At 40.2% G+C, this 20,681-nt stretch overlaps 2 protein-coding genes across 17 annotated transcripts in view; one reads left to right on the top strand and one right to left on the bottom strand.

Moving 5' to 3' along the window:
• The window catches only part of SERGEF (secretion regulating guanine nucleotide exchange factor), a 132,227-nt gene extending 125,128 nt beyond the window's left edge, over positions 1-7,099 (top strand). For 7 of the 9 annotated variants that reach the window (XM_046942039.1, XM_046942038.1, XM_046942034.1 and 4 more), the window contains one exon: positions 4,823-7,099. In XM_046942039.1, coding sequence (XP_046797995.1) covers positions 4,823-5,013 — 191 coding nt within the window. In that variant the 3' untranslated portion in view covers positions 5,014-7,099. Of the gene's footprint in view, positions 1-3,257; positions 3,296-4,822 lie in introns of all 9 variants that reach the window. The other 2 variants (XM_046942041.1, XM_046942037.1) reach the window with 1 other exon arrangement.
• Positions 1-20,681, bottom strand: part of KCNC1 (potassium voltage-gated channel subfamily C member 1) — a 116,427-nt gene that overhangs the window by 2,421 nt on the left and 93,325 nt on the right. The window contains exons 3-4 of one of the 8 annotated variants that reach the window (XM_004941425.5): positions 17,714-17,902; positions 13,528-15,683 (exon numbers count right to left, since the gene is read on the bottom strand). The exons of 1 other annotated variant lie outside the window; for it this stretch is intronic. In XM_004941425.5, the coding sequence (XP_004941482.1) occupies positions 15,547-15,683; positions 17,714-17,902 (326 nt within the window). In that variant the 3' untranslated portion in view covers positions 13,528-15,546. Of the gene's footprint in view, positions 1-41; positions 83-13,527; positions 15,684-17,713; positions 17,903-20,681 lie in introns of those variants that run through there. 6 more of the 8 variants (XM_015286658.4, XM_004941426.5, XM_046942022.1 and 3 more) reach the window with 6 other exon arrangements.

Genomic DNA, 20,681 nt, shown 5'->3' with positions numbered 1-20,681 from the left:
TGAAACGTTTGAGTAATACCAAAAGGAAAACCCTGCGCAGCACCCGTGAGCCTTAGTCATAAGAAGTACCACTTGCGTTTGCCTGTGAAAACAGAAATGTGAACAATTAATGCTCGCAATAGATTCACCTTCTTGCTACCTACTCACAGCAAAGCAAACACCTCCCTCTTCCAGAACTTCAGTTCTTCCACAGAAACTGATAATATGGAAACCCAAGGAATCTGTAGTTACAAGTACATTGTTTTTAAATCCTAGAATATAATTTTGTGCATTTCTTCAGGTTTTTGTCTTCAAAATGGCAATGCACAACTGAGAAGGAGAAGATAAAATCCCTTGTGAACTAGAACTGTGAAGAACCTAAGCCAGGGCTTGTCTGGTATAATGTGGAAGGCTCGTTTTCGATAGATGCATGTTAATTTGTGCAGTGAGACACTGAGCTACTGCTTTTGCTTGCTCTGTAAAAACAAATCTCCATTCATGTTGTATATTAGCACGATGGCTCTACCACTAGTGAATGGGCCTAGTTATTTGTCTCGTGCATAAAAACAGTGTGTAGGCATATGCATCACATGTATGAGAAGCATCTCACATGTGTGAGAATACAATTTTTTATTTTTATGAGGGCTATTTTTACTGTGTCTTCCCCTACAGAGGAATGGACAATGATACTGAGGGAGAAACTACAGGCTGGGCTTTACCAAGTGAAATTTCCATTAGATGTGTATCCTTCTATCCATGTTTGCTTCAGGTGCGTGCTGTGAGCCCCTGTTGGATGGCCATGGGAAGCTGTTCTTCTCAGGTGCCTGGCTCAGCCACAGGTGCTTGACCTGAAGGCAGCTGACTTGTCACTTGGGTACCACTGTGCTGGGGAGGGAATGAGCTGTCTTGGTCTGGTGTCTGGGGGAGGCACTGGGGATGTAAACTGTCTGGAGGCCAACTTGGAAGTATCTTGATACATGTCTGTATCAACTTGAGTTCGTGCTTGATATCCAGGCATGTTGTTTCTTATCTGCAGTTTGAGTGAGCACTGCAGTGCCTGTAGATTTGCTCTAGGTGTGTGTTTGAGCATCATGGTCCCAAGAAACTTCAGCAGCAGTTGGTGGGGCTGCCTGGAGGTCATGCCAACTCACTTCTTAAGAGGTGGGTGTGAGTGCAGCTCTGCAAAGAAGTGGGTGCTGCATAGCACGGGGCTGCTTCCTACTTTGGGAAGTGACATAAAATGCCCTGGAGTCGCGCTGTCTTATATTCCACTTACTAAGCCTGTTAGAAGACTTTGCAGAATAGTTAAGACTGTTGTTGTAGTTACTTCTATGTTTCCATGACTTTCTGTGGAAAAGAGTTGACAGTAACTCTGTTTCTTATGCTTTAAAATTGCAAGTGTTTTCCTGTAATGACAGAATGACTTTTGCTAATGAAAATGCAAAAGTGATAGAGAGATATTCCTATACTTGTATTTTGCATGATAATCCTGGATACTAGGTATCGTGAAAACATAGAAAGACTTTTTATTTCTTTGTATTTTACCACTTACGGGAGATACAGCCTAAATTCTTTGTATATTATGTTGTGCCTTGTGAGCTTTAAAGTGTTTTCTAGTAGTCAGAAGGAGTAGCTGAGACACTGCATTTTGTTCTTGGTTCTGCCCTGGTTCTGTTCGAAGTTCTATGACTTGCTCCCAGCAAGTTGCCAGTCTCTTGCCAACTGTAACTTTATCTATAGCCATCTGCAGAGTAGCACTAACTGAAAGTTAAGAGAGTATTTTTTGAGATGTTGGAGTATTGCTAAGAGCACAGAGCTTATACAATAGAGCTATGCTAAAATACTTTGATGTACCCTTAATATGCAAATTCGTCTGCTGAATACCTTAGTTCAAGATACTCGATCTGTCTTTAAAGCCAGCTTCCTTCTGTGTATGTGTGGCTGGAAGAGTAGGAGTAGGTGCACAGAGAAAGAAAAGAGAGCGGCTTTTAAAGATTTCAGTGATTCATCTCCAGGGCACAATGGGTTAGAAGCAGACAGGTTGCAACCTGAAACTAGGCAGCAGCAGTGTTTGTAGATTCCTTGTTTCCAAGGAATTTTACTTTACCTTCATACTCATTGCAAGATGTGATTTGTCATAACCTATCTTCAGCTGTTTAAAAATGATCTGCCTGGGCTAAGACAATTGGTTGGTCTCCTCCTGTAGTCAGCAGAGATAAATTTGCTTTTGACACCGGTGTTTAGGTAAGATGAATTGCCTCCATTGACTGCTGAAGAAGTCTTGAGGGTACCTATAGCTAAATCACTTGTCTGATAGGTGGTTGAAGTGCACTGAATCTCATCCAAAGCTGCTTATTTCCTAGCATTCATTTTTCTCATCTGAAGAACAGAGTACTCAGTGATAAGGAGCGAACTAAACCTTCACTGCCCCAGAATCCCATCCAAGATACTGCAGCTTGTTTTTTACTAAGAGTACATTCCTCCAGCTGAAGCAAGCTGTGGATTGCAGCTGTCACTGAAGTTATGCTGAGAAAAGCCTGGTAGTCACTGCGAGCAGAGGGAAGGCTGCAACCCCTTCTTGACTTCATGACCTAAGCTGACAAACTTGTAGGTATTTATCAGTAATAAACGGAACAGAAAGAATCGGAAATGCTTCAACTCTTGGTTAGCTCTGAGGCTGGTCTGGCAGTTGGACTTGCTGAAAGTAGGTCCCTTCCAAATGAATTCTTCTATTCTGAACAGAAAACATCTGCCATCCCCAGCCCTCTCATAGTTCCCCCCATTAAAAAAAAAAATGTGTATGGGAAGAAAATGCAATTGAAATGAAACTGGCTTCCTTTGGCCAGAGGATAACCGTTAGTTCCCTTTAATGAAGGCGTTTAGCTCTGCATCTGTTCCTTCGATGTAGTTTTTTTTAATAAGTGCTTCATTATTTTTGGTCATAATCAGAAGCTGGATTCAGCTTCTGTGCCAGTGAATCCCAAATCTGCACATTCCCTCCCAGCCAGTGCCCCACAGCCACGTTGCTGGCCCTCCTGCATGGTTTGTTAATGAGCAGACAAAAAATGGCCTCGGTGTGTTCTCTGCACATTCTCTGACAGAAATCTAGCAGCTGGCCTCATTGTGCCCAAACCTTTCCGAACATTTTCCACAGGCAGATGTGGTATCGCACACCTTTTATTTTTGCCACAAAGACTCTCTGCCTTTTAGCTTTTTGGGGCATGTGACTCAATATTGATGAGAGCCATTTTTGTGACTTGTCATTCTTTATCTGTCAGCTGCCCCTTCAGCCCTTCAGGTTCCTGCCTGGATCCCGGTATGTCTGTGGGTGGTCTTTTGCATTGTGCTATTCACAAATCCTAGTTACTCTGCATGTATGTTCTATTGCCAGCTTTCCCTCTCAGCCTGTCTCAGTTAACATGAAGCTTGCTGCAGCCATATGCAGAGATCCGTTTGTTGGCCTTTTTGCATGCTGGGTGAATGCTTGGAGAGTACTGTAAAAGATTCAGTGCTTCTGAATTTGGCAGATGTTCTTGTTGGTGGTTTTCCTAGCTTGTAATTTTTTTTTTTAAAGATGTTTAGGTCTATTTATCAATTTAAGAGGCTAGTATCTCTTTCTTTAAATATTTCTTATGCCATTAATACCTCATTGAGCAGTGTGTAATTGAAGGTGAACAAAATCTTTGATTTCCTTTCTTTTGTCCTAATGGAATAGGATGAAAAAAAAACCCACAACCATTCAGATGTAGTGAGTCCCCGTACCAGCAAACCAGCACATTGCATTTAGTCATTGCACTGATTGCTAATAGCCTTGTCACAAAAGGCTTACTACAGTCATCTTGTTAATGTAAGAGCAGGTTACATTCCCTTTTCATTACATTTGGAAGTTTTCCCACTCTCAGTAGGCTTATTCTGCAGGATCCATGTTTTAGCAACTGTGCAGAAGAATGCCTTTCCTTACATGCAGATGGTTTTGTTCTTAATAATTTCCCTGAGTAATTTTTGTCTCTTTGTTAGTGATGTCTTTTTGCTGCTTGTTAGTATCTACATAAATGTTCTTACCTGGTGCCTTAATTAAAAATAAGATAAAGATGTTAACCTCTTGGATGTTCTATTCGGTGGTCTTTACATGTGATCTGTTGCATGCATGTACATTTCTACAGCATGTGCATTTTTGCTTTATGTTTGGCTGTTGGTATTGCACATGTATTGAGAGAACCTGGAGCCTTCTAGGACGAGAAGAATCCACCACTGCTGGATGTGGTGAGCTGTATCTAGCTTACTGTGGCATTCTAGCAGTGTTTTGCAGTAGTCTATTTCCTCAAAGAGCATGGAGAAAATAAAAGCTCTTCTTTAACTCTATCTGATTTTAGTAACATTTACAATTAGTTACAGAAGAGAACTTTTGATAGAGCAATATGTAGAGATGTCCGTCAATCCTACAGGCCGTGCTGTGTGAATTAAAGTCCCTAAGCTCAGTTTGTGCTAACCAAATTTTGCTTACGAAAGTGAACTTGAAAGATAGGAATCCCATTTCAGGAAGGGTCATTAAAATGTCGAGTGATTCCTGTGGGCTCTGGATGAATACTGAACAATGTATTTACTAAGTGATTTTCCAATGTCTTTATTGTTTTAATCGCTTATGTTATTTACGGTATGAAATGATAAAGAATAACACATTGTTTTATTGAAGTTTTCAGGAGAACGAGAACATTTTTTTCTCACCTTAGCAGAATTTATCAAAATCTAGTTAGAAGAAAACATGGCTGATCTTTCTCCTTAAACTAGTAAAGAACTGTTGTGGTTTTTATCTGTATTCAGTGTTTTGTATCCTCTCTTGTAGGTGACTGTTGCTTATCTTGGGGATGGAACGAACATGGGATGTGTGGTGATGGCACAGAAGCAAACGTTCATGTACCAAAGCCAGTGAAAGCTCTTGGTTATGCAAAGCAGATCTTAATTGGATGCGGGGCAGGACACTCCTTGGCTCTTTGTCAAAACTCCACTTTAGACTCAGGACACCAGAAATCATAGCAACATGGATGTGGATGGACATCATTGGATTGCGTAGCTCAGAAGTTCTGCAAGAAGATTGCCTAAGATTAACATGGCAGCTGGAAAGTGCAGAAGTTTGTTCCCAAACTGAAAGGAATGAGCGTGCTTAGAAAAGTATGGGAAAAATAAAAATTGAACGGTTATTTTAAAAAATTATATCATGAGTTCTTTGCACAGGAACTGACTTTCTTACCCACAAGTAGAATGACATTTTGCCTTGATGCAAGATCACTGAAGAAAGAATGACCTTTTCTTGTCTTCTTAAGAAGTCTTTGAGGAGGAAGCTGCCTGTCTAATCTCTTATCATTAGTATAAAAATTCAGTCTGAGGAAACAGTGTGAGAATCTGGAAACATGGGGCCAGCTCTGGTCTTTTATTATTGTATCTATATGTCACAACGAGCATGCGCTGCACCTGCCAGCTTTTATTGAAGTTGTGAGCGCCCACCATCTTGAAAAATCCAGTTGAAAAGAGAAATGCCAGTGAACATAAATAGAGACATATGCACACTTTAAACAGAAGATCAGAATTTTAAAAAGTAGATATAATTTAGAAGACTGGCAAAAGGAGAAAATGAGGCCCTTCTGAAATAAGCTACATGTTGATTAAACTGAGAGGAACAGAGTTTCTGAAGAATTATCTTCCGTGCCAGACATCCATTCAATATACATTCACAGGGCTGCAGATCCACATGAATTATTATTAGCTAGAAAACCAAACCTAAAGTTTTTGAAGCTACTGATAGGAAATAAAGTCTTCTGAGAGCCCTTGGAAACAACAGAAGAGATCTTGTTGAGGAGCCTAAGTCAGTTGTAGCTGTTGAGGACAGTTTGATCCAACATAGCTCATGCATTTGTAGCTGCAGCTGAATAGGAAGACTTCCAAATATTAACAGAAACTTTTTATAAGTTCTCTAGCTTAAAAGGCAGACCAGAATGCTCCTGATAGTGTCAGCTCTCACATCAGCTTGGCAGCCCACTTGAGGTACTGATCAGAGCATGCCCACAGTACTAGACCCAGGTGAGTGCTGAGTAGAGAAATATATGCCTTACACTGATTATGGTGGGAGGGAAGTATAAGTTGTCTTCAGATACTATTAACTTCCTATGGTGAGCAGAATTTTGGAAGCTATTTATAAAACTCTTTCACACAAATACAGTGGATGCCATTAAACTAGATGTTCACCACCTACGATAGTTAAATTTGCTGTGGTATTTGATATATTTCAAGCTCTAAATATAGGGAGTACTACTGTGTGGTAAACACACCTTTTAATGAAAGAACTACTGTTACTGAACAGTGGTTTAATTTTTAAATGAGGGCTTGCCAGGGAGGAAGCTTTACAGAATTGCAAAATACTAAGAGAAGGGCTGTTAGAAAATAGGATGGCAAAACTGTAATGACCTGTCAGCTGACTCACAGGGGGGAGGGAGATAAGGTGGTGGTATATGGCCTGTGAGGTTTCTTCTCCTTGCTTTTTCAGTGGTTACAGTTCATGGCCTCATTTTCAGATGTTTTCTCTTTCTGTTCAATGGAGAAGAAATTTGTAGTATGAAGCTGATTATAACTGCATTGCAGATACTGAAAGAAACTGTTAGAATAATAGAATGAGACCAACTGCAAAAAGTGCAAAATTGAATCTTCCATCATTTTCTCATCTCTGTTGCTTGTGGTTCTTCACAGTAATGCCCTGTTTTGGACTGCTACTTCTGACACTTTTTACTTGTCTGACCAGGCTGCTATTTATTTACTCCTCAGTACCATTTTCTAACTAAAACAGCCTCTCTGATACATGTAGTGAACAGTTACTCATGCTTTTTGGGCAGTTTTGTCTGGAGTTCCTTCTTTTGTTTTCCTCTGATCTGTGTACTGAATAAACTTTATCTTCTTTCAGTGGGAAGTACGCTCAGAATAATTTTGTTCATTGGTTAATGGCAGCTAGTATGTGACCCACAGGCCCTAGGTTTTGCTGTATTTGGCGTGTTTTGATTAAGTTGTTGGTGCAGTCCCTTTTAGAGGAATCTAACAAATGATGTAACAAATAAATGGGACTTGGTTATTTGAATTGTTGGTCATTCTTTCATGTCTGCTACACAAGCTTGTCTTTGGAAATGCGAAGAGTGTTTTGACATTTTAAAGAGTAAAGTGTCTTTTGGTTTGTTCGTGGTCCTGTTCTTGAGTTTCATATTGCCCGTGTTATTAATCTTTTCAGAGGGGAACTGCATTTTCTCTCATTCTTCATCTTGCTTATATATACTGAAAATGCTGGGAAGTAATATCTTGTCTTGAGAACTTGATGTACTACATACACCCTTTGCAGTTGATCAGGATCTCTAGATGCTGCTGTAGTATGAAGAATGAATGACAATTCATTGTAGACTGTATGTGGTTGAATGTGGAAAAAGTTATTCATTCAGAAATGAATGCAATGTTTTGTATGCCAGCATGCTCTGTTTGCAGAATATAACATTTTACGGTATCAACAAAGTCTTTCTACCCTAAGGAAGGAAGCACACGTTGGAAGGCTCCCAGTCAAGCAAAGAAATGCTCTTCGTTGCTGGTGCTCAGTGAATATTGCCATTTGGTGTCCCAGAGAAGGTCAGTCTTTGCAAAGCAAAATGCAGAGCCAGCATGCTGCACTAATGTTTCTGCAGTGCAAAGAGGATGTATTTATGCAGGTCTTTTATGCTAAACAAAGAAAGCCTTTTACTTAAACAAGATGCGTTCAGATGCAAATAAATTAATGAGGTTTGTAATATCTGTGTAACACTGGAAGAAGGTAAGCAAGTGTCTGTTTAGCCATTCTCTCTTCCCTTCTCATTTTCTGAAAATAAGCAAACCTGCCAGTGAGATGTGTGTGTGAGGAGGTGGATGAAGTGAAGTTCTGAACTGTTAGCCCTCAGACCAGAGAGATCTTAGGCTTTTGAAGGCAGAAGAGGAGAAGGAAGCTGCTGTACATACTTCTCTTGTTTGAAGCCATAGGGCATCTGCAGTTACTACACAAGCAACCTTCATGTGAACCTGTGCAAGATGCTTCTGTGCCATTTTAAAGAACGCTGTGAGTAGGAAGATGCTTGGTTCAGAAGTTTCTTTTTCTTGGAGGATTTGTTTAGGCCACTTAGCAGTCACTTGTGTTATTTGACTTTGTGTAGTTCCTTGACTGAGTTTGTGCTTTTCTCCTTGGAATGTGCTTTGGTTTTGTTTTATATGACATTTTAGAGCCATAAGACTTAAAGTCGGGGATGGTAAACGGACGAAGGAGGTAAGCTTTGTATGTACAGGAGAAAGGAGACTGTGGACAAACATTTAAATGAGTGGCAGTAGAAAAAGCCTAGCATAGTCAGCAAAAACAGGTGAAGGGAGGGCAGGAATTTAAAATGAAGGTCCTGTACAATATTCCAGTCTACTGGTATGATGCAAGTGGGCTGAGGGACAAGCACAAGCTGTTCTGCTTCCTGGATGTTATAGCTTTTCCTCTCTCATTGTTAAGAACATGAATTATATACTTGCAGTGAGTTTTTGTTCTCATACACAGGGCATCTTGAAATTTCCAGTTCTCTTCAGCTGAAACAGCATCATGTGTTCTCACCTTCCAGTCTTGGAAATCTTTAATTCAGGTCTGTGAGACCTGCCCAGCATATAATCTAATCCTTTCTACTTTTCCACTAAATCCTACAAATTCTGGGTCAAACTTTTACCTGACTTTTGCAAGACTTAAGTCAATTTCATCGTCAGGATGATGGCAGATCTTTCTCACTAGAACTGTGGTTATGATTTCACTAAAAAGCCCTCTCTGTTCTCTTTGCAATTTTGGTAATTTTTGTGGCCTATGGCAAGCCTTGTGCATTTTCTCTTAGCTAGATACTTTCTTTAAAAAGGCTCTAAATTTTTTCACCAGTTTTTAGTCATGCTTGTGTTATTTACTATCAGCTTATAGTTTAGATGAGAAGGGAAGAAAAATACTTAAGAAGAAAATGTACAACTTGCTTCCCAAAGGCTAGAAATGGCAGATAATCATCTGGTGTGGCTTAAAAATATGTACAGTAGAGAATGGGCTTTATGCCAAACTGATAGAAACTACAGCTGATTCAAAAAATAACTGGAGATTGAACTTCAGACATATCAAACTCTTAATTTATTTCCAAAAATGACCATGGAAGTATGTGCTTTGTTCTTTTTCTAATAGCTTTTGTGTTTTTCTTAATTCCTGATAAATGCTGACATCTTGCTCTATGTTAGAAAGAATGATTTAATAGTCCTAGATTGAAATGGTTCGTTAGCATGAAAGTGGCCCAAAAATATAACAGTAAAGGGAGGTGTTTTCCATTTGCGCCTTTGAATTTGATGGAAGAAACTGGGTGTCTAAAGCTGCTTTTGTTATTTTGTAGCCCTGCTAGTCAGTTATTGAATGAACGAAAGGACATTTTCAGCTATTTGCTAATTTTGTTCACAGTTTCATCTTTCAGTTATTTCTGCATTCGCCCATTTTTAATGCAGAGGCAATTTCTACTCATTTCTGCCTCTGTGGAACACTGAAAGAAAATATGCGACAGAGCACTCAGCAGTGAAGATGATGTTTGAGTACTGGAATTGTGACCTGGATGAGCTTTTTGCTGTGTTGTGGGAGGGGGGGGAAGCATGCATTTGCAGAGTTATGGGGAAGAAGTTATTCAGTTTAGTTAGCATCAAGAGCAGCAAAGTAATTCCTAAATAAAAGCTGGCCACGGAGATGAGCCAGTTTATTTTGAATTTGAGTTTATTTTTTGAAACTTATTCAGGCATTTTTGGTTTGTGACGTGTTGATTTTGATTCATTTTCAGGCAAGTCTTTGCAGGTTGGACAAGATAAGTCCAATTCCTGTGTTTGCGAGCCTCTCAATTAATTTTCATCTTTCTCTATTTCCAGACTGCTTTGTCTATAGACCAACTAGTTACTCACACACAACACAATCTGTATGACGACAGTTCTCTGATCATCATAATTTAAGTGTATATGAACACTAAAAGACTGTTTTTACTCTTTTATTATTATTATTTGAAAGTAGAATCAAGAATTGGGAGATTTTTCATGATCTGAAATGATTTTTTTTTTCTTTTGCTTCAAATGACAAATGAGTTTAGCTTTTGTTTTGTTTGTACTGATTTGAATGCATGAAGACATGTGGTACTTAAATTAGGGCAGCAGAGGAGTTGCCAATCAGTAATGAAGATGCTCTGTCATTTTAACTGTGTGGGTGCTTAATCATTTTCCATAATAATACTCTGCTTTAAAGTACTAAAGAAAAGGAATTCCTATAAGAGCACTATGTTCTTCTGGAGACCAGGAAACATGGTGTCTCTTACATAATGTAGTTGCTGCTCTGATGCCTTAATTCTGAGTACATAATTCTGGAAAACTATTTCTACTTAAATTCTGCTTTTCATCTTTTGACCTCAGAACACTTTAAAAAGAGGGCAATATGACAGAAACAGGTGATGAGGCACAAAAAATTGATGAGTCCCAGCCAAGGTAACTCAGCATGTCTACGGCAGAACCAAGAATAAAATTCCAGTCTTATGAGGCCCAGGCCGGGGCTCTGCTTCAGGCCATCAGTCCTTGAAGTTTACAGGTGAGCCTCATCCTCCTACTTCCCTCTCTCCTTACTTCCTTTATCCTTCCCGCCACCCCTATGACTGGTTCCTCACATACTCCCAACCCTGCTGCTTGCTCACCCAACTCTTTAGACCCATCCTGTGTCCTTCTGTTCTCCCACTTTCCTGTACCACTATCTTCCCACCATCCTTCCACCTTCCTCTTTCCATAGCTATTGGTTCCAGACTGACACAGCCTGAGCTGCATGCCTGCAGCCATATGTGCCCTCAATGGTAACTGTGTTAAAATGACAGCAACACTCTGCCTGTGGCTGACTGACAAACCCCAAGGGAGCAGTAGAGAAGCCAGTGAAAGCCTTGGAGCACATGCTCTTAGTAAGGGGATGTTTGGGCCTACATACTGTTATATAGTTGTGTGAGTGCTGAGGGCTGGAAGTCTGGCCGTGTCAGCCAGGGCCAGGAAACTCATCTTCCTGTGCTTTATATGATAAGCAAAGCAAGTCAAAAGATGCAGTTCCCGGATATACTTTGTAATTTGAGGCTGAATTTGAATTTAAATATTGCTCTTGATCACAAGCATTCATATTCCCATGAGAGGGAAATGGTGCACCTACAGTCTTCGATGAGTGCAGAGGCTTTGGGGCTTCTCAACAGACAGGTGTTTTACACCCAAACTCAACTAGATGAGCGACTTAAAAATAACCTACATAATTGAAACAAATTTTCATGATGTGAAGTTAGTTTGTGTGAGCAGAGAGACAAAGTTGCTTTCAGTGTATATATGGAAAGCAGAACAGGGTGCTGCTGCGCTTTGAAACCATAAAGAGAATACGCAAAGTGGCAGGCCAATAACTGCGCTTGGGATTGCCTCAGGATATCTTTCATAAGCGGCTTGGTTCTTGGTTTCCTTGTGAGCATCCTTGCCTTAGCCCTGCTTGCTCTCTGTTGTATTTCAGTCTTCTCATTTGTCCTAGCAGACATTTGTTTCAGTGATGCATTTTCTTCTTGGACCTGAAACTTTAGGGAGAAAGAAGGCAATTTATGTGAAGAATCACTTTATCCAGATTAATGACCTCTGCACATGACTGTTACCACAGTGGTAGTAGCTGGGTTCTTTGTTGGAGTGGGAGAGCAGGAACCGCTCTTCAGGTCCGTGCTGCCTGAAGCAGTAGCTGTGGAGAGGGCTTTGCACATCTGGGTTGCTCAGGAAAAGAAGGGCAGGAGGCTGCATGTGTAGGAGATGTGGCTGGGGTGAGCTGCCTATAACAGGCAACAAACCATGGTGAGTGCCAGTCGGACGGAGCATCAGTATTGAAGCAGGCTCAGCTGACTGGGTGTCCATTGCTGGGAGATGAGGTTCCAGGGGAAGAAACCTGGCTGTTCACTTCCAGCAGGAAAGGGGCAGAGTGCAGCTCAGCTGCTGTCTGTTCTACTGCTTTTACCATGGGTGACATCAGAAGCAGTTGGTTGCATTATTGCAAGTGTGAGGCCAGAATCCAGCCACATGTCTTAATTCTTGTATATATTTACCCCCTGTGATGGGAGTGAGCATGTTTGAAGAGTTTATGCTTTAATAATCCAGAAGACTTCTTTAAATGTAAAGCAGCTTGTGGGCTGTATGAAGTTTCTCATTGGACTTGGTGTCAGGATTTGGTGCAGCAGATCCTACTGAAACTTTCCAGTTGTCAGTGCTGCTTCTGTAGTGCAAGGGGAAGCAGTAGGGTCTGGGAGACCTTAAGCTGCAGAGCATCTCCTGAGGAGCAGCAGGTAGGGAGTGCCATTGAGTTTCTGAAGGGTTTACAGAAGGTGCCTGAAGACACAGATACCTTGAATTAGAAAAAGGAATACTGAAAGGAAAATGGGGCTGGTAGATGTGGTACTGCAAAAAGTAGCACAGAATGACAATTGCCTTAGGCCACGTGTACCCAACCTGTTCATTATAGCTAAAGCTCATGTATATGCAAAGCACTACAGAAGGGGAAGACCTATGTGGGGTTTACAAGGCTGAATTGTTCATGTTCCTTATTATGGTAATGGAGAATTTGAGCAGCCTTCACACTGAGCCCTTGAGTTCTAGCATTAAATAAAAAATGTGAGAAATCTATTTCTGGCTTCTTAATATGCTATAAGAGGGAAAGTTGTTCATTAGACAACTTTTGGATCCTGGATTAACCTGGATCTTTTCTCTGAAGGTAAGAAAATCTTCCGTTCATCAGCTGTGAAAAACAGCTTGAAGACAGTAGGAGAAAAATAGTTCTTAAGAGAGAGGATAGTTGACTGAAGTAGAAATTGAGTACGTACTGTTAGAAAGCTTCTTTGTAGTCCTTCATATAACTATGTTCAAGTTCAGATCATCAGCCTTTCTCCCATTCCTAAAACACAGCTGGAGGTCTCCTTCATTCTTCTTTTGTAGTAGTTTTATGAAGACGAAGTCCAGCTGCAGTTGGTTTTTGTTGTTGTTGCTTATAGTTCAGCACTTACCAGAACCATGAGTGTTTCTTCTGTTTTTATTTTGTTCTAATCTCTACTTTCTCCAAACTTTAGGGGGACTGTTCCATTTTCATTCTCTTCTGCAGCCCCAGATGCTATAGCTTCTGTCTGAAAGGTTTCTAACTCTTTAAAAGAGCTTCATGTGAGGATAAAGATGTATCCTTCCTCATAGAAAGTAATTCTCCAAAATGTTGTTGACACATAGTCCATAGCTGTCATTTCCAGGATCTAAAATGAAACCCAATCCTATTGTGTTTCTTGGTTCTCACTGCTGCATGTTTTGTGTGGCAAATAAAGCACTACTTGGGCACCTGGATTTCTTTCAGGGTTTTGTATCAGGTGGACTGCTGTGGCTCAGTGAAGAACAAGGGAAGAATGAGGTCCAAAAAAGTAAGAAACTGAATTCATTTCATCAGCTAAAAAGACAAACTTTTATTATTCTTGGGAAGGGAAAAGGAAGATACCTAGATAATTATAGAGCTTTTTAATCTTTCCTCTTAAAATTACTAACGATGTGAATTCTTCAGACATTGGTTGTATCAAGTGTTTGCAGGCTTCATTTATTATCTACTAACCCAAGTTAGCGTTTTAGAACCAAAGCAATACCAAGCTTTTCTCCTACAGTTCTGTTGAGAACACTGTATTTATTCAAGGTTTTAGAAGCAAGTCTCTGGAAACCCCTGATCGCTTCTGAAAAGGATTCCCTTTTACACTATACAGCAGGCACTGAAACCATGATACAAAATTTATTTCATGCTAGAATTGTTTTGCATAACATTGTGCATGCATTTTTACTCAGTACTAAATTGCATACAATGCTGTTGTCTTGTTTCTTAAACTTTGAGACAATTTATACTTGAGTATTTTCCTGATTTTTGTACTATAAGTCCCAGTTTTAAAATAACACCTTTTTCTTTTTTAAAAATTCATACTGATTACTTAATATGAACAATTTATGAAGGGTCTTTACGTTGGATCTATACATCAATAAAATACAACATAACCAGAGCTGGAAAATTAAATCTAGACCAGCTGTTACTGTCAGGTCCAAAGGAAGGTCCCATGTGTCACAAGCATGCCAACAAAAACAGACAGAAAATAGTTTCTTATTTTTATACACGTCTAGTTGGATTAAAAGTTCTTGATTTCCATGTCGGTGTGATGATCTGTGAAGGCGTGGTCAATATGACCGATGACTGCCTGATTGCACTTTTTAAAACCATTACTCTGTATCTTGTATACAAAAAGAAGCGATCCATAGCAAAGAAATGTACAGTTTTATGTTTTACATTTTGGCTACAACAATGTATGTAAAAGTAAAGAGCTTTGAAAGAAAATATATAACTTTGCTTTTTTTTTCTCCTTTAAGTTAATCATACATTTGCAGTGTTTCTTGTTTTTTTTATTTATTTTTTTTAATTTTTGTCTTCATGCAATTCATGCTATGGAACAAAACAAAACAAAAAAAATAGATTAAGGAAAAAAAAAAAATCTTCTACAGTTTTGTTACGTTTTGGCCGTAGAAAAAGCCTGCATCTCTAGTACAACTCCAGAACCACGAAGAATCATCCATAAAACCTGCATGGAGCGAGTTAACTTTGTCCAAATGAGAAGGTCTTCTATGCCTGCACAGTTCCATACAGATGTTTATTAGCCATCAATGTTCATCTCCATCTTGCCTTGTCAGGTCACTCTGACTGCCTCTGTTGGCATATATTTAGCAATGACTGGACTTTCTTTGCAAAGATCTGCATGTAAAGAATACAATCAGTACTTGAGCTTCTTCCCTGTGCTTTTCACATCAAGCTCGGCATCTTAGTTTTAAAGGAAGGAGGAAAAGGTGAAATAGCTACATGCAGAGGCAGCCATATTCTTCTTCAACAGGGTTTTTTTTCCATGCAGTCAGCCAGACTGAGACCTCTCTACAGTGTGTCTGAGTATTGCTTTCAGCTTAAGATAGGCGCCCATGCAAAGTTTCATCCTACTGTGCTTGTTTGCTCAAACTCCTGCAGGGTTCCTATGGCTCAAAAATATCCTGAGAAAAGCAAAATCTTCCATCGTTGGCATGTTTCAGCATCGACTATATGCCTAACCCATTCCATACCGAGCCAGTAGATCCGCCATTAGCCACAATAAGCATAGACTAGCACGATGCACCAGGAAGGAAGCTATCTGGTGCATCTACCCTTCATCCTATGTACTGATACCATGCAGCACATTATGGCCCACCAGTACCACGTGAATGGCCTGCCTATTGTCATCTGAGTGCAATTTAGGAGTGTTGTCACCTAGCATCAGTAGTAACACCATTCCCAGCAGGTGCTACTGTGAGACATTGCATCTTCAGACTTAGTCACCTGGATTATATGCAACATAGCATAGGCTAATTGAAAATAAAGCTTTTTAGACCATTCTCTGCTACTGATCCATGCTACAAAATAGATGGGATGGGAGACCAAGAACGTCTCACTGGACTAGGAGAGCTGTAGGGCGCAGACACTGAGGATAATCCTATCGCTTTTCCACTTATGCCAGCTATGCTGTTAAGGCTCCGTGACATTTCGTAACCTTCATTTAAAAGAAAAATGCAAAGTACAGCATTGGATCAATGACAGAATGGACTAAGAATGAGGTCAACATTGTAGCCAGTTCAATAGCAACTGCATGCACAGACATGCTAGAGTAGTATCGCTTGCAACTTGACTCATTTGGCCACTGAAGTAAAGAACAAGTCTTAAAAAAAAAAAACAAAAAATCATTTTTTCAAGGATAGTCAGGCTATGTAATTGATTCTACAGGCAGCGGATGTGATTGTACCCTAAAACAAAGTCAGTAGGAGGGGGATTTTTGATGTCTCAATCATACACTCACGCATACCATTCCCTGTCACCTCATGCATTTTGACCTCAGGCAAAATTTAGACTTCTGGTAGCTTTGGGGAAGGAGGACGAGAGAGAGAGAGAGAGAGGAGAAAAAAAAAAAAAAAAGACAGCAAAATCCATGTAATTTATTTTGTTGCTATAGTGATACTACTCCTTTGTTCTCAGCGTTAAAAAAAAAAAAGAAAAAGAAAACAAAATTGCATGCTTTTTTTTTTTTCCCTCCCCCACCCCCCGCCTTTTTCAGACATGCACGTAAACAGCTCAGCAAGTGTACAGAGAGTTGCACAAACTATGGGTGAAATTTTGTTGGAACAACAATTAAGATGCTCTCAACGTGTTTCAAACAGGCCAACAATATGCTGACGTATATTACTCTTTAGCCAACCAGCCTCTGTTTCATTCAGTAACGAGAGGCAGTTGCAGTGCATCGTGAAAACCATACATTCCTCATCCCAAAGGATGTGCCATTTGGAGTGTTCCCCTGATCCACTGAAACCACCCAAACTCGCCCAGGCTGAATGAACGCGGCCAATGCTTATCCAATACAGAATCAAGTAAAACACTTTGCTACAAAGGTAAGTTTAAGAGGTTATACTTTCATATGAAAGTGTTGTGGTCCAACTATATCTTTGTTGATGATAAGCTTTAAACTTATAAATACATACACTATCTATAACTGGCATTTACTATAACTATTGCCCATCATACAATGGCACATGGGAATTCTATACTCCATACTCAGCGTATGGTTACGTCGTACAATCTTTGCAGTTTTAAAGTATTGACTGTATCATATACTATATACAGTACACCAGTGATAAACACTGATTTGAAGAGACAGACCTTTCCAATTTCCCCATTTCTTACTGATTTTTATGCATATGTATGTCATTCTTGTTTTGGTTTGTATGGTTTCCTCAGCTTAAGTAACTTAAACAAAACGTAGCCTGTTTTAAGAAGGGAAGGTTTTTTTTTATCATTCAGTTTGACTTCTTGTCACTATATTAATGATTCTGGTCATAATGAAACTAAAATGAAATGACTCCTGAGAGATCTGTAGCTGTCAGAAGTCAAAGAAACTAACTAGTAATGATTTATTTATGAGAAGAAAGTGATTTTAGGTGAATTATTTTGCGATTGAAGACACCTGTGCTAACAGATGTTCTTGTGTGCTTCTCTTCCTCTATTGAGCAAAACAGCGATGAAGATCCAAATAATTTCCTTTAGTGCTCTGTTAAGGTAGCCGAATAATCATTTAATATTTCTTGAGGATCTTTTGCTTCTGCATTTTAACTTTTTTTGTCTGCTACCTCCCAAGCATTTGCTCCTCAGAGTCTGTAAAATCTGTGAGCTTTTAAAGCGGCAAACTTTTGTTGCTGTCAAATGCTAACTGGCCTCTCCTTGGAGAATGGGCTAATTTGAGGACACTTTAGAGCATTCTCCACTGAAGCTCACTGCACTGAAGCTTACTGCATCTGTTAGGGTGGAAGTCTCAACTGTCCAGAATAGCTACAAGGGGTAGTTACAGCTCCTCAGGCTTTTCTTTCTGAAAGAAATAGGTTAGAAACTCCAAATGCAGACATCAGGTGGTGGTTTCCAGCCCAAACGTGCATTTCTACAGCAAGCGCACTATTGCGTGCTAGAGCTATAGCTGGCTTTTTCTTATTCGTTTAAAACGGTTGCTAACTACATAGTTACAGGGCCGCAGCTACATACCCTTTCTTATTCCTCCATCAGGCGGGCAGGGATATTCCCCGGTTGATAAGAGGAAGCAGGGTCCATATCTCTCCCGAGTGCCAGAGCGGGTAAAGGGCAGGCCCTCATCAGGCGTAATAGCCTGGTCTATGTGGGGACAGTCTTCGTTTGCCAGCGCCGCCTTGGCCACCTCACCATTCAGTTTCGAATCTTCAAACATATAAGCAGAAGGCTATTGAAACACTATGCACTGTTTATTAGTTCCAGCTGCAAATTAAGGGTTCACAGCTAATGAGTTCTATAGCGACACTATAAAAGGTAGCACATCTGTCCTAGACACTGCGTTCGTGTGCACTGCACCAAAATAAAATAAAGTCTGTTAAGTGGGAGGAGAAACAAAATGTGATCACGTTAGGTGTGACAGCCGCCGCCTGTACTTCCGCATAGAGGGGCAGTTTCGGAAACGGGCCTGCAGTGGTTCCTAGTCCTGCGAGCAGAAGACCACGGTTAGAGATCGGATCATGTTTTTGCATGACGTCAGATGGTGCATGAATGACCTGCTCGTCATGAAGCCTACTGTCGCTCAGAGCTTGGGAGAGGCAGTGGACTGAGTTGTGTTTGAGCATTTGAGTATATTCTGTTTATGCTGATTTATGCCTCCGTGCAATATTCCCAGAGGGAAAAGTTCTTGCTTTTTCCCTCCCTGAATTTACTCCGGGTGTTTGATATATTATTTCTGATACCAGTCATGCAGAATGGCTGTACACGTTTTAGACACACAGAGTACATTATGTATGGGAATAAGACAGCACAACGTGGATTTGAAAAAAAAAAATCAATTTTCTGATGTTCTCATCTGAAACATGCACAGTATTGGCAATGCCAGCACGGGACACTAATATAGAAAACACTACAGCAGGCCATGAATTTAGAAAATGGACGGAGTCAAATTTATGCTTGGCTGTAAATAATGAAAATAGGTTGTCAGATTTGCCCATTTTGCTCCACACATTCCCATGAAGATAGACTGAGAAGAGTACGTTTTCTCTGTGTGACTTGTATGATGTTTATAAAACAATTTAAAGTGCTATTTAGTGTAGGATTTACTTTAGAGTTTAAAGTGCAATTTGGTATATTGAGAATATACTCGAAATATGGCACAGCTCAATATGAGTATTTTGGTTGAAGGGAGGAAAAAACAGTCCAAGTGTGCTTTCTGAAGTTTTCCAAATGCTGAGACCCAGTAACTGTAAGCAGCATCCTAAACCTTGGTTGCACAATGCTTATTAACTAGAGACTGTAAGGCAATGGGTGGTTCTGCAAGTCTTTAAGGAAAGATAAAGTCGATAAGTAAACTTAGTTCCAGTGCCTCTTCTAGATTCACACACTGTCTCATTCTGAATGCTACATGATACTGTTATTTATTTTTCAGTGGTTTTGAAGCCAAGTAATAATACAAGACCAAAAGAGAAACGGCATTAGGTGGGGTTCAGAGATACGATTCCTCATGTAGGTGTCAGATGGACAAGACAGATGAATAATAGGCAAAAGCCTTTCCAGACAACAGTTGAGTGCACACACACACAGAGAGATGTATACGACATGTGCTATATACATCTCTCCCTGTGCCAGTAATTGCGTTCTATACCTTTACTTCTATTTAGATGTCACTGGTTTGTCACTACAGAGAAAGAAATAGTCTTTTCTGCGTATCTCACCTGTGCTTCCTTTCTTCTCCATGTAGACTTAGCCAATTATTTCCCCAGAGAGAGGTAGTAACATTTTCTGCCTCTCAATATATTTTAAAAATCTGAAGAAAGCTATAGGGGAATTCTGTCACTTGTAGATGTTTGCAGTGAATTGCAATTCCTTTCTGTTTGTAATACTGCTATTAAGTACCACTATCAGCACAAAAGCCTGGCACGGCTGCCATGGTAACTGTGACACTGCAGGTACTGAACTGTTGCTTTCAATATCACATAACTGTGTTTTGGGAGAACTGCTGGCCTTTGGGGGATGAGCGTAGCACTGGGCTTCTTCATAAGCTTCAACTGCTACAGGCAGATAGCTCTAATCCTACAAGGAGCGAGGCACTGGCATCTCTGAAATCCCCACTGTCACATTCAAGCCTGGGTTTGTAGACTAAGTGGTTAGTGATGGAGGGGGCACTGGTCTGTTTCTGGAGCTCAAAACACCTCTGAGAAGGCTGGCTGTGGGTCACGCTGCTTGCTAATAGCAGCCATCGCTCCTTATGGAAGCAGCTTTCTGGCTCTATTGTGCTCAATGACAAGAAAGTTGACCTTGGAATTTATTTCTTAAGATGTGTCATACATACATACAGTAACCTGAGCTGTAACTTGCTCTTGTAGCCTCCTCAGGGCCTTTTAACACTGATGAATTTTTCTCTGTGTTTGCTGCAGAAAAATCTGCAACCTTTCTGTTTTATTTCTGTTGAATAGAAAGAGAACAGAGTAGCTGGTGATGTGCACAAATCATTAAACTGTACCACAAATATCCCTGGGTTATTCCATGCATGGGCTGTGCCCTAGGGGCCACATTCTGGACAGCCCTGGTCATCTTCAAGAGCAGTTTTTCAGAATACTTAGGAAAGAGTTAAATTACCAGCACAGAAAGCTGTGTATGTAAGCAGATGTTAAGTAGAATAGCTTTGTTCCAAACTACTCTCTGCAGCACCTAAATCAGTAAAGGCGGGGCTCAGGAATCACATGATGTTTAATAACTTATCAGTCAATTATGGAAATAGAGAAAACCTCTCTGATGTCATCTGTCAACAGTGAGAAGTTTTCATTGCTTTCATTAGCAGACCCACATGCTGAACAGTTTCGGGTATTATGTCTAAAGATGGAGTGCCAGTATATTAATTAGGTTGATTTCTTAAGTTTTGATTTGCAAATTTGTCCATTTTCTGGGCTTTGATAGGGCTCTAGACAAGGCAAAGATCCTGAAATGATTACTGTCTGGTGACTAT

This window comes from Gallus gallus, chromosome 5, assembly GCF_016699485.2.
Source record: "Gallus gallus isolate bGalGal1 chromosome 5, bGalGal1.mat.broiler.GRCg7b, whole genome shotgun sequence".
NCBI classification, from domain to species: domain Eukaryota; kingdom Metazoa; phylum Chordata; class Aves; order Galliformes; family Phasianidae; genus Gallus; species Gallus gallus.
Note: the sequence above shows the minus strand (reverse complement) of the source record. Positions and strands in the feature narration are given on the sequence as shown.